This window comes from Myodes glareolus, chromosome 22, assembly GCF_982192425.1.
Source record: "Myodes glareolus chromosome 22, mMyoGla1.1, whole genome shotgun sequence".
NCBI lineage: Eukaryota > Metazoa > Chordata > Mammalia > Rodentia > Cricetidae > Myodes > Myodes glareolus.
This window is the reverse complement of record NC_142047.1, coordinates 13508083-13521972: the sequence shown is the minus strand read 5'-3', so window position 1 is coordinate 13521972 and position 13890 is coordinate 13508083. Positions and strand designations below refer to the sequence as shown.

General features: G+C 49.4%; 1 protein-coding gene across 1 annotated transcript; it reads right to left on the bottom strand.

Moving 5' to 3' along the window:
* Positions 1 to 3052: 3052 nt before the first annotated feature.
* Positions 3053 to 13712, bottom strand: Farsa (phenylalanyl-tRNA synthetase subunit alpha). The gene is made up of 13 exons (XM_048434702.3): positions 13529 to 13712; positions 10399 to 10536; positions 10215 to 10313; positions 10002 to 10120; positions 8183 to 8275; positions 7965 to 8093; positions 7776 to 7891; positions 4897 to 4981; positions 4705 to 4804; positions 4434 to 4602; positions 4264 to 4341; positions 3999 to 4113; positions 3053 to 3454 (listed from the first exon to the last, which is right to left on the bottom strand). Exons 1-13 carry the CDS (start codon positions 13673 to 13675, stop codon positions 3316 to 3318), a joined length of 1527 nt encoding a protein of 508 aa, XP_048290659.3. The 5' UTR covers positions 13676 to 13712; the 3' UTR covers positions 3053 to 3315.
* Positions 13713 to 13890: the final 178 nt, after the last annotated feature.

The window sequence follows — 13890 nt, the reverse complement described above, 5'->3', positions numbered from 1 at the left end:
TTGCCTGCACATATTTCTGTACAACATGTGTGCCTGGTGCCCATAGAGGTCAGAAGAGGGATCCAGATTCCCTGGGACTGGAATTACAATTGTGAGTCACCACATGGGTGTTTGAAATTGGACTTATGTCCTCGAAAAAGCAACCAGTATCTTAGCCACTTTAGCCACTAAACTACCTCTCCAACCTTTTTTTTTTTTTTTTTTTTTTTTAATGCCACATACCCAGCAGCTTGAGTGCTGGTGAGGAACAGAAGAATGGGATCAGGTAGAGTTCTCTAGAGCTATGGCTGTGGATTGGAACCTCGGTTCTTTATTATGTACAGCACAAGGCTTAGCTAATTTTGGTAGGAGGTATCTGTGGGTGAGCAATCTTAGCCTGTACACATCTGGAGAGTAAGCCAAAGTTGCTAATCTTTACACACATTAATTACCCATAAACAGTCATACTGAGGCTCTGGAAGAGGAGCTGCCATTCATTCCTCTAGGGCCTGGCCCATACAGGTAATGAGTCAGTTGGTCTTGGATTCCTCCATGTCCACATCAAAATACAAATCAGAACTGTACTCACTTAGGGCTTCCTCTATCCCCTGGATTTTTCTTTTCTTTCTTTTTCTTTTTAGTTGTTTTTTTTAAATTTATTTATTTATTATGAATACAACATTCTGCCTCCATGTATGCCCGCATGCCAGAGGAGGGCGCCACATCTCATTGCAGATGGTTGTGAGCCACTATGTGGTTGCTGGGAACTGAACTCAGGACCTCTGGAAGAGCAGCCAGTGCTCTTAACCACTGAGCCATTGCTCCAGCCCTCTTTTTAGTTTTTTCAAGACAGAGTCTCATTGTGTAGTCCTGGTTATCCTTGACCAGGCTGGCTTTGAACTCACAGAGACACACCTGCTTCTGCCTTCTGAGTGCTGGGATTAAAGGCGTGTGTCACTACTGCTCCCTACATTTTCAAATATGGCATTGTGCAGCTCAGGCTGGCATGGAACTCAACATGCCATCTAGGAATGCCTGTAACCCAGCTTTTGGGGGCTGAGGTAGGAGGATCTCCAGTTTCAGGCCAATCTGAACAAAATGGGCTGACCCAGACTCAAGAAAAAACCCAATCTAAAATACTGAGGCTAGAACATACCTGTGGTCCCTGCTGTTTGGATAACTGAAGCAAAATTACTTAGGCCCAGGAGCCGGGGCCAGTCTGGGCAACACAGAAGCCCTGTCTCAAAAAAGGGAGCTAAACCTGAGGATATAATTCAGTTAGAGCATTTGTCTATAACACACACCCTGGGTTTGATCACCAACACAGAACACACAAATGGGTAATAAATTGGAATGGATGCATGCGAAGGCCCGGAAACCAGCTCAGGATCAGCAGCACTAGAAGTTCTCTGGCAGGACAGCAAGGACCTACAAGCGGCCATAAACAAGACACTGCAACAGGAGCAAAGGCCTGGTGTGTTACACCTGTCCACATAAAGGAGGCATGAAGGAAAGCCGCAGTCACACTATATAACTCTTCTGAGCCGAGCAGTCGTGTAACTACACACCAAACTGGGACATATCTTGACACCTACATTTTGTGGAAAATGACTATGAATCTGGATTTTTACCAGCTAGGCAATGGAAAAACTGGTACTCTCCTTCATTTATTTTTGGGAGTCAGAGTTTCTGTGTGTAGCCCTGGCTATCCTGGAACCGGCTCTGTCTATCAGGCTAGCCTCAGAAATCCACCTGCCTCTATATCCCGAGTGCTGGAATCAAAGGCATATACTACCACCTGGCTGAAAAACTGGCACTCTCAAAACACATCCCCGTTTATTACTGCTGTGATAAAAATCTAAAATAACACTGTTGTAAAAGTTACAAAGATAAACATCTGGCAGATCCTAAAATTTATTGACAGGAGGCAATAAACCTAAGTGCTGTCAGGCAGTGGTGCACACCTTCAATCCAGAGTTTGGGAGGCAGAAGCAGGCAAATCTAAGTTCGAGGCCAGCCTTGTTTACTGGGCTAATTTCAGGACAGCTGAGGCTACACAAAGAAATCCTGTCTTGAAAAAAAGGAAGGAAGCAAGGAAGGAGGAAAGAAAGAAATCTAAGTGTTGTGACATGCATCTATAATTTCAGTACTTGGGAGGCTGAGGCAGAAATCTTAAATTTGAGGCAAGCCTGGGCTATAGTGATAACCTATGTAGACCAGGCTGGCATCAAACTCAGAAATCTGCCTGCCTCTGCCTCCTGACAGCTGTGATTAAAGTCGCGCACCACCACCACCCGGCCTAAAAATTAAGACATATATGCAGACAAAACGACCATAATCATAAAAAACAAACAAACAGGCAGTCCCAGAAAAGCAAGTTAAAGTGCAGGTGCATGAAGCTTTATGTAACTCTTTCCTCAGAGTTCATGAATCTCTTTTTTCCAGTCTAAGTACATGGCCTAGGCTGGCCTCAAACTCATGATGCCCCGCTTCAGCTGCTCCAGTACTGGGAGATTTGATCATTAGGGGGAAAACTAAGAGCAGCTTCTCACCCCACAGCCTTGCTCCTACCAAGCATGGGAATGCTGGCTTTAGGCCATCACCCACTAAAGGGTCCTTTCATCAAGAGGAGTTTCAGTTATTCAGTAGACGAGGACTGGGCACCAGTCAGTGACTAGTAAATGCCAGGAGCTTGCTGTGTATGAGTTCGATCCACATAAAAAAAAAAAAAAAAAAAAGGGATGTGCATTTATAATGCCAGAGCTGGAGAGATGGAGGCAGGAAGGTCCCTGGAGCTTCCCTGTCATACAGGACATGGACAGTGTTCCTAAGAATGACACCCAAGGTTGTTTTCCACATGCACCTGAACAGATAGGCACACATCCATTAAAAATAAATGTTGAGTGGAATCACAGACCTGCCTGGGTTGCCTGGGACCTTCTAGAATCTCAGACCATGGAGGATCCAAAACCCTGACTCCCAGACCAACAGACCAGGAACTGTCACCCAGTTTTCTCCCACCAAGCAAGGCAAGGCCCACAAGTCACCTAATGAAATGAACAACAACAAAGAATCCTAACAAAAGGCACTGCACAAGAGAAAGTGCCTACTTTATTAGACAACAGCTGACCCGCAGGGCCCAAATCCACCCTTACAAGAACACTACACGCACCACCAAAGGCCAGCACAAGAAACCTGCTTCCTGCACTCAGGACCCTGCCCCTGGGTGGGTGAGCAGAGGGAGTGAGCTAGCCTCACAGAGGCCTCATAAATATTAGCAAGGTCACCGCTGGGGGATGCACAGGGACTGGACAGAGCTCTCTGGGGCAGCCTATATCACGCAGCCTCCTGTGTCTGTGAAGACCTGGGCTCGACATCCAGGCGGCACACAGGGCTGTCATATACCATCTGCAGGTTCACCTTGTGGCCCACCAGCTCTCGGATGTTATTGATGCCATACTTGATCATCGTTGGGCTGAGAGAAGGAACAGTTTAACACTAAGTCAGAATAGGCTATCTTTTGCTCCTCAGAGGCTCCCATCTTTCTCAGAAGAGAAAGTCTTCCCCATGGTGAAAAGGATGTACCATTGGCCCAGTCACTTCCAAGCTCATCTTACCCCCCACTCCCCACTCTGCTGGCACACCCCATGCTGAATCTAGATTCCGAGCCTTTGCACAAGCTACGCCTTCTGTCTGGTACATCCTGCGAGCAAACTTCACTGCTTCCTGGGCCTCCGTGAAGCCTTCTTGACCAACTAGTCTCCTCAGTCCTGCTTTATCCTCTCTATGGCACTTCCTGCCATCAACATTCTGGCCTTCTGAGTTTCCTTATTGGCCCTGTTAGTTGCCCTTCCTTTTCTACTAGGATTCAGGTTGCATGGTATTGAGGAAATATGCTGTGGTGTTCACAGCTCAGGGCCCAGCACAAAGCTGGGTGTTCCTATTAAAGAACTGTCAGAGGTATGAACAAGTGAATGACAGGGTCATCCCAAGCCCCAAGCTCCAGTCTGGGCACTTACCGCTCCAGGGAGAGACCCCAAGCAATAACAGACACATTCTCGGGGAGCCCCATGGGCAAGAGCATCTCAGGGCGGAAAACCCCAGAGTTGCCAACTTCTACCCATTTCTTTAGACCTGTGGGGATAAAGAGGAGATCAGAGAATACATGTGGGTGATAGTGCCCAGAGAATGGGAAGTTAGGTTAGGAGCTTAGGAAAGAGGGTGACCCAGGTCAAATGTGAGGCCCCTCAGACCCCGCTCCGCAATCACTTTCCCACCCCTGACCTTGGTGGTAGCTGAACACTTCCATGCTGGGCTCTGTGTAGGGGTTGTAGGCTGGTTTGAAGCGCAACTGGGTGATTCCTGTAGGGGTTGGCCAAAGCAGGCTGATGACCCAAGAGGCACCCTCTCAGGGACCCCAAACACTTCCTGTCTGGAGTGGCTTGCCTGCTCACCCAGCTTGGTGAAGAACTCCCTCAGCACACCCATGAGGTGGCCCAGGGTCAGTCCATGGTCGGCTACTACACCCTCTATCTGGTGGAACTCAGCCAAGTGGGTGGCATCCAGCGTCTCATTCCGGAACACACGATCAATGGAGAAGTACTTGGCTGGTGTGAAGGGTTTCTGGAGAGAAGAGGTGACAGCCAGATGAGGCCTGATCCTGGCACGGGTCAGAAGGTTTATAGGACAATACCAACCACCCACCCTGCGCAGGCCAAATTGTACCTTCTGGGCTAAGCAGTAGAGGGCGCGGGCACTGGCTGCTGTGGTGTGAGTGCGAAGCAGGTTTTTCCGGGCCTCTTCTAGCTTCCAGTTATACTTGTAGCTTTAAAAAAAAAAAAAAGTAATAGTCTGCCCTGCGGCCCTGGAACCCCAGCCTCCTGCCCCTCCTCAGTCCGAGTCCTGCTTCTGCCTCACCCCTGTGAGCCATAGCCACCCTGGGAGTGGGTCCGTTTCACCCGCTGAACATAGTCCATTGGGAGCTGCAGGGCCTCAGCGGGATCTAGGCAGGACAGAGACATGCGATCAATGAGCATCTCAGAAGCTACTGCACATCAGTCAGGCATGTTTCCAAGGAAGCTCCAGTGCCCCAGCAGCTGGAGGTACCTGGCACTCCTAAGATGATGACATATTCATCTAGAACCCCTAGTTCCCCATGCTTTCCTCTTCACTGTGTAACAGCCCGAGTTTCCCTCTGGCTCTGACCCGTTACCTCCTGCTCTGGTCTCCTCCCATCCTACTTGGCCGTGGCCTCAAGTTCCAGGGTCACCAACTGACATTTCAGCCTCAGAACCTTGCACTGGCTACAGCTTCGAGCTAGAGGGTTCACACCCTTCTCTTCCTTACTTCCTTGTCTTTGTTGAGGACTTTTTTTAAAAACTGGGATTCACTGCAGCTCTGGTGGGCCTGGAACTCCCTCTGTAGAGCAGGCTGGCCTTGAACTCAAGAGATCCACCTGTCTCTGCCTCCAGAATGCTGGGATTAAACATGTGTGCTACCACCCCAGCTTGCCTAGGACTGAAATGACCACAGCCTGCCTAGCCCTGCAGGCACACACTAGTATCTGAGCACAGCCTGCCTAGCCCTGCAGGCACACACTAGTATCTGAGCACAGCCTCCCTAGCCCTGCAGGCACACACTAGTATCTGAGCAAAGCCTCCCTAGCCCTGCAGGCACACACTCTGCAGTGGTTTCTGCCTCCTGCCCCACCAGATTCCTCAGGACACCTAGTCAGGAAGTGGATCTCCCTGGGGACAGGGACTTCTGCTCTACTCAGGGCTGACTCAGCTCATCAGCAGCAATGTCGCCATTCAGGAGGGTCTTCAGAGAGGCCTTGTTCAAGAAATATGTGATTCCCCCCCGCCCAATGCTTCCTAGAACCCAGGGCCTTCCTCAGGTTTGGCAAGTGCTCTAACACTAAGATGTACCCCACCCACCCAGAAGCAAATAAACAAAACAAGTTTCTCTCCTTTTGGGGAATGTATCATTTCCCCTGCTCAGCATGCTGAGTGCTGGTGACTGGGAAGAGCCACCACACCCAGCTCACGCATGTGAATTCTCTGGGAATGTTCACACCATAGCTTTGGTGCTTGGATAAGTCTTTAGCATGTACCAGCTCTGTTGCCCTAGACAAGTGATGTGCTTTCTATGCCTCAGTTTCCTCAACTGTAAATGAGGGGCTAATAGTACTACTTCCTGTCATTGGAAGGTTTACAACAATGGAGTAGAAGATGAGTTTTGGGTACCATGACAACAGCAAGATCACTGCTACTAAACTGGCAATGGTCACCTAGGGAGTTCATCTGTTCACCTCCTAGGGGAGAAGACCACCACTGTGAGAAGCCACTCATATAACTCTAAAGGGGCTGGCCTGTAATTAGTGACAGAACTTCCAGAACTGCTTGGGTTCCATCTCGAGCAGCAGCAGCAGCATACACACAGAGGAAACAAATAATTGGCCATGGTGGTCACACTTACAACCCCATCATGCTGGAGGCTGAGGCAGAAGGACAAAGACTGAGATCAGTCATGGTTACATAGTGACTTATGGGCCAGCCTAGACTAGAGTAGGACCCTGTCTCAAAACAAAACAATCCACAATAGTAAGGCAAGAAGGTCTTAGCACTTAAGAAGCTGAGGCACGAGGACTGACATAAGTTCAAAACCAGCCTCGGCTACAGTGGAAGACAAACTGAGAAAGACAACAATAACCAAAAAGAAAGGAAGGGAAAGAGGGAGGTGGGGGGGAGGATGGGAGGGAGGGAGGGAGGGAGGGGAGGTGATGGACATTTCTAAAACTAAGGACAACACGCTTCTATTTAAAGATTTACTTTTATTTTTCAATTATGTATATGCCTGTGTTATATGCCTGTGTGTCTATGTCTAGGTATATGCACATGACATTGGGTGCCTGAGGAGCTCAGAAGGTATCAGATTGCTCAGAGCTGGAGTTGGAGGTTGTTGTGAGCTTCCAACACAGATGCTGGGAACTAAACTAGGGCCCTCTGCAAAAGCAGCAAGCGCTCTTCACTGCTGAGCTTTTTCTCCAGCTCACATACATGCCTCAGTTTAGTGAACAGGATTCCGACCCCAAACAAATCCTTGAGAATTCACATGGTGGTGAGAGAGGGGAGGTGACAGCCAGGCTGGCTCTCAGCTATTTATTTATTTATGCCAGAGACAAACAGAATCCAGGTTCTCATATGTACTAAGTGCTAAACTGATGATAAACTGATGAGCCACACCCCAGCCCTTAAGTGGCATTAAAAATCTGTGACATGCTAGGCATGGTGGCACATGCCATTAGTCCAAACTAGGAAGGCAGAAACAGGTGTATCTTTGTGAGTCTGAGACCAGCCTGGTCTGCACAGTGAGTTCCAAACAGCCAATGAAGTTCTGAATAAAATAAATACTGCCATGGATTGTGGCATATACCTTTAAGCCCAGCCTTAACAAGGCAGAGGCAGGGGAACTCCTGTGAGTTCCAGCCGAGCCTCATCTACATGAGCTCCAGGCCAGCCAAGGCTACATAGTGAAACCCTCTCTTAAAAAAACAAAAACCAAAAACTAACTCTGGGTGGCTAGTACAGGTACAACACAGGTCACGGCCCCACGGCAGGCAGCAGTCTGGCATGTTCAGAAAGCAGAGTCTAGGCACAATGGAGAGAAATTACTAGGGCATGGAACCGGCTGCCAGGGCCTCGCTGACTACAGTAAGGTCAGATTTCATTTTAGGAAATGAGATACCTCTTCCCTAAAGCTCCCCCCAGACCTTGGCGAGGCTCCCAGGCACCGACCTCTCAGGAAGAAGGTGTCGTGTTGGTCCCGTGCTGGGTGCTGCTGAGGCTGGAAGAGGGCATCGAAGTTCCAGAAGGAGCTCTCAATGAAGTTGTCCGTAGGCATCTCCGTGAACCTGCAGGAGACACGGACTGGCTGTTCTGCCTGTGCCAGTAGCTGCCACACCCCACCCCAGGCCCTGTGCTCACCCCATCTCCAGGAAGATCTGTCGGAACTGGGAGCGGACCTTGAGCAAGGGGTGCAGATGGCCACTGTCTGGGAGCACCCCTTGGGCAGAGAAGTTATAGGGTTTGAAAGGCCGGTCCCTCCAGGAGCCACTGTGGGAGGGGAAAGTCAAGATACAAAGATATGAGAAGGTCTGTCCAGACCTCCCCACAGCCTCTACCCTAGGGTCTCCTTATCCCACCTGGAGATCATCTCTGGGCTCAGCTCTGCCTCCTGCTTGGACACACTTGTGCTGAAGGCCTTGCCCTTGCTCACCCAGTAGGTTTTCAGGATCCTGTGAACATAGAAGAGACATTTCTGTCAGTTCGAGAGCCTTCCTTCAATTTGCCATTGAATGTTAATCCCAGATCATTGAGTCACTCTGGTTTTAGGCTGTTAGTTCTTGTTTTAAAGGACTCCATGTATCCCAGTCAAGAAATACCTTAACCTCCGGCTTCCACCTCCTATATGCTAGAACTACAGGCCTACGACACACTGGGTTTATGTGGTGCTAAGGATCAACTAGGGCTTAGTGCATACTAATCAACCAAGCTACATCCCAGAACCTGCTCTACTTACTTACGTCTTTGTTTATTCTAAAGAAGGTAATGTTACATAGTAAAGGCTGAAATTAAAGGCGTTTGGCACTGTATTCCACAGTGTCCTTATTTGCTTTTAAAAACAAAAACAAAGGAGGAGTTCTATCCAGAGAGAACCTTCATCTGGCGATGGATGGAGATAGAGACAGAGACACATATTGGAACACTGGCCTTAACTCCCTAGATCCAAATGAGAAGCAGAAGGAGGGAAAACATGAGCAAGATAGGCAGGACCAGAGGGAACCTTCATCCGACGATGGACGGCGATACAGACGGAGACCCACATTGGAGCACCGGACTGAGCCCCCCAAGGTCCAAATGAGGAGCAGAAGGAGGGAGAAAATGAAAAAGGAAATCAGGACCGCGAGGGGTGTGTTCACTCACTAATACAAGGGGACTGATCGAATGAGAGCTCACCAAGGCTAGCTGGACTGGGACTGAATGAGCATGTGATCAAACCGGATTCTCTGAATGTGGCTGACATGGGGGCTGACTGAGAAGCCATTGACAATGGCACTGGGTCTTGTTTCGTCTGCATGTACTGGCTGTTTGGGATCCTAGTCTGTTTGGATGCTCACCTTCCTAGGCCTGGAGCGAGGGGGGAGGAACTTGAACTTCCCACAGGGCAGGAAACCCTGACTGCTCTTTGGACTGGAGAGGGAGGAGGAGAGGGAGTGGGGGGAGTGGAAGGGTATGGGGAGGAGGGGAGGAAGTGGAAATTTTTATAAACAAACAAATAAAAAAACAAAAACAAAAACACATAACCCTATGAGAAGGATTTTACAAGTAAGGACGCTGAGACTGGGGAAGGCCAAGTGAGTTGGCCAAGCCATAAACTTTAGCTAACAAAATACAGGGGCTAGACTTCCATTGGGTATAGCCCTACAACCCTAGGCTCTAAGAGGTTCTACGAGGCAGGCTTCACTGTGTAGGCCAGACCAAAACTCTCCTGTCTCCCTGAACAAGTATGCAGCATCAAATCTGGCTCAGTGCGGTCGTCTTAAATGATGCACAAGCAGGAATCTAATTGGCTGGCTGGCTGCCTGGAAGGTACACATTTCTCAGCAGCAGGTGCAGCAAGAGCAAAGGCCCAAGGGCTGCCTGAGCCCAGTACACACTCAAAGCCCTGCAGAGGGCTAGGTCCATGCCTCTAACCCAGCACTAGGGAGGTAGAAACAGGCAGATCTCTGTAAATTTGAGGATAGCCTGAACTACATAGTTAACATCAGGCAAGCCAGGGATACACAGAAGGATCCTGTCTCAAAACCAAGGAACCAAAGAACTAAACAACAGTAACAAAACCCTGAAAAAAATGGGGTCTGGTGAAGACTGACAGCAGCAGCAACTGGATATGGGCTAGGCAGCCCCTCCATCCTCACAGTACCACACGAGCGAAAGGGCTTAGGCTTTGCAGTCACTCACACTTCGGTCAGCAGCTTCCTCTTCCGGAGCTCATTCCTCTCCTTTTCAGCCAGCTTCTCAGCCTGGCCTGCCTGGACCAGCTGCAATCGCCTCTGGACCTCATCCTCTATACTGTCCACCTGTCACAGGACAAAGGGAATGAGGGCTGGCGTCTGTCCCACCCGTCCTTCCATCTTCCTCCAGCCTGCCTGGTCATCTGCACACAGGACTTACCACTTGGAACACCCGGGGTCCATCAGCTGCACTCTTGTCCACTCGGATCCACTTGTTGGACATGGCCTTGCTGAAGCCCACTTTGCCACTGGGGTGTCGCTAGGGAAGTGGGACTGTGATGAGTACTGTATACCAGGGCCACCGGCATCCCATGCCCTCCCTGGACCCCAGCCCTGGGCCCTACCATTAGCTCACTCTGCACCAGGCCCTCAAGAGGGATGCTTCTAAACACACGGGCCTCATGGCTGCCCTCCCGAGCAATCTCCTCACCCTCAGCAGTCAGCTCCCAGCACTTGGTGGAACGAAGCTCAGCCTCAATAACCTGCAAGGAAATGAGTGACACTGTACATGTGGTCAAAACCACCACCACCACCTCTACAGCATTGAGCCAGAGATGCAAACACCCCAGAGCTGAAGAGACGCCTCAGCAGTCAAGAGCATGTACTGCTCTTATACCACACAGAGTGGCTCACCTCTAACTCCTAGTTCCAGGGATCTGACTTCTCCAGCTTCCTGGAGCATGTTCACTCACCTATACATATGCATAAACACACACACACACACACACATATAAATAAAATAAATCAAGGCCATTTGTGATTGCCTTTAATTGCACTTTTAATTGCATCCATGCAAGTGGAGACCTGCTGCTTATGTGAAGCCTTGGTTTCCTGGGGAGAATCCAGCCATTCAGCGGTGGTGGCTGTGACTGTCATGCATATTCACAACTCTGCTGCACTGGAGAAGCAGCAGACAAGTCTCCAGTCGACTAGCTTCTCGGACTCCTTAATTTCCATCTGGAACTTGGGCAATTCCATTGCCATCTTCCTCCTGCCCCTGACCTGACTCCTACATAAGTATGAACAGATGTTTCTTTTTTCCCCTTCTACTTCTTATGGTTTTCTCATTCATTCATTCATTCATTCACTCATTCACTCACTCATTTATGGGGCAGGTTTCACTATGTGGCCCTGGATAGCCTAGCCTAGAACTCACTCTATAGATCTAATCTTGAACTCACAGACATCTACCTGCCTCTGCTTAAGAATACCGAGATTAAGCCGGACGGTGGTGGCGCACGCCTTTAATCCCAGCACTCGGGAGGCAGAGGTGGGAGGATCTTTGTGAGTTCGAAGCCAGCCTGGTCTACAAGAGCTAGTTCCAGGACAGGCACCAAAGACCAAAGCTACAGAGAAACTGTCTCGAAAAACCAAAAAAAAAAAAAAAAAAAAAAGAATACCGAGATTAAACGCCTGAGCCACCCCACACACCCAACATCTTAACTTTCTTTTAAAAGTTATTAATGTGTGCATGTGTGTGTGTGTGTGTGTGTGGACTCAGGTGACAGCTTTTAGTTCTTGCCTTATACTTTGTTGAGGGAGGGTCTCTCTCTCTCCTGGGGGGGGATTGTTTTTTTAAGTCAGGGTTTCTCTGTGTACCCCTGATATTTTGGAACTCGCTCTGTAAACCAGGCTGCCTTGAACTCAGAGATTCACCTGCCTCTGCCTCCTGAGTGCTGGGGGGATTAAAGGTGTGTGCCACCACCTCCTGGTGAAGAAGGGTCTCTTACTCTTTGCTGTGCTGAACACTCTAGACTCGCTAGGCCAAGAGCTTCCTGGCAATTCTCCTGTTACTTAACTAGGGGTGGTGGGATTGCAGGTGTGCAAGGATTGAACTCAGGCTGTCGGGCTAATACGGCAGGAGCCTTTACCCGAAGAGCCGCATCCCTGGGCCCTATACTGTAATCTTGATCTGATCTCAATACTGAGGACCCTGGAACTGTAGTATGTACGTGTGACACTGGTAAGTCACCTAACTACACTGAACATCATCTGTCTTATGTGCAAGACCTAAAAATGATGTCATTATCCCGAGATTATGGCAAGGACTACAGAACACAGCTGAGACCACAGAACTTGTGCTCAACAAATACACAGCCCAGAACTTGGCCGCATGGATCTTGCTTCCTTAGTGGTCCACAAGCCCTTCACTTCAGCACAGGCCACTTGCTGATACTGGAAGGATGGGCTTCCTCCCTGCTCCTCTACCTTGCCCTGAACCTCGAGTCACCTGCCTCCCCACACCAGACACCATGTCCGTCAGTGTGGGGACCTGCCAGTCTCGGTCCTCAGCCTCCCACCCCAGCCCTCACTTTTGCCTGGCAGTCCTTCCCAAAGATTATATAAAGAATACAACCTCGCTAGTGACAACTCCTAGTATGGTCCTCCACTATGCTTGTGAGGTAAAGACAGACAAATCAGGCTGTGCACGGTGAATAAAAACCTGTGATCTCAGCTGTTTGAGAACCTCACGCAAGAAAATGGAAAGCCCGAGGCCAGAATGGTCTAGTTATGTGGTGAGTTCAAGGCCAGCCTGGACAAATGACAGCCTGTTTCAAAATATCCCAGCACTGAGAAGCAGAGGCAGGTAGATCTCTGTGAGTGAGTTCAAAGCCAGCTTGATCTACATAGCGGGTTATAGGATAGCCGGGGCTATGTAAAGAGACCCTGTCTGTAAGAAAAAACAAAAATAAAAACCCACAAAAAAAAGTTAAAAAGTAAAAAGTGGACTTGAGAGGTGTTTCAGTGGTTAAGAGCAATAGCTCTTACAGAGGAACCAGGTTTCATTCCCAACACCTACATGGAAGCTCACAATCGTTTGTAATTTAAGAGGAAATCCAACACCCTCTTCTGGCCTCCTCCTCAAGCAGGTACACATATATAAACATAAATCCAATAAACAATTCTTAAAAAAACACAAACAATCAAACAAAAACAGTCATGCATTGAAGGTGTGAGCTCTTAATCTCAGCCCTCTGTAATTGGAGGCCAGCCTGGTCCACAGATCAATTTACAGCACAGCCTAGAGCTTAATCTTGATGGTACAGCTTTGCCTAGCGCACAAGAAGGCCCGAATATGGAGATGAATGGGGATGAGGGACCCTATAAGCCAATACAATTCTGCTGTGATGGTCACTGCGGCCTCTAATCCCGATACCGATGACCTGCCATTGATATCCTAAGTGTCATCATTTTCCTCCACCGGATCAGACTCAGGTATCACGAGGTCAAGAGTCACAGCTGGTTCTCTGAGCCCTCACATCACTAGGTCATCTGCACCTCCCCATCAGACTGCAACCCCTTTAGGGGCGATCTCGTCCTGTACACCCTTATAAGCTCCTTGCTTTCGCCTTAATCGTTCCAGACTTCCCACCTGCTCAGTCCACGGCGCACCTATATGCAGTTTCCCATAACCAGTCATAATGGGGCACAGATGCAAAAGCGAGGCGGGCCAGCGGCACGCGCCGAGCTCACCTCACCCAGAGCCTGCAGGCTCTTCACGGCGCCCACCACCACCTGGTGCTCCACGCCCAGCTGCGTAGCTAACTCCGCGCTGTCCAGGCCGCCATCAGCTGCCTCCAGTCGCCGCAGCAACAGCTCCAACACCGGGTTGTCTGCCATGGCGGCTCCCAGTGTGCTTAGTGCGTGCTGGCCGCCGGGCGGACCCAGGAACCGGAACCGGAACCACGAGAGCGCGTGAGTCGCCATTTTTAATGTGGCGCACAGTGCGACTTGGGGGCAGGCCGTCGCCATCTTAAGTGTGGCAATTAAACCTCAAATGAGCCTATTCAGAACGCTTTATGTAGTTTCTCCCCAGCAGCCTTTAGTTAAATAGT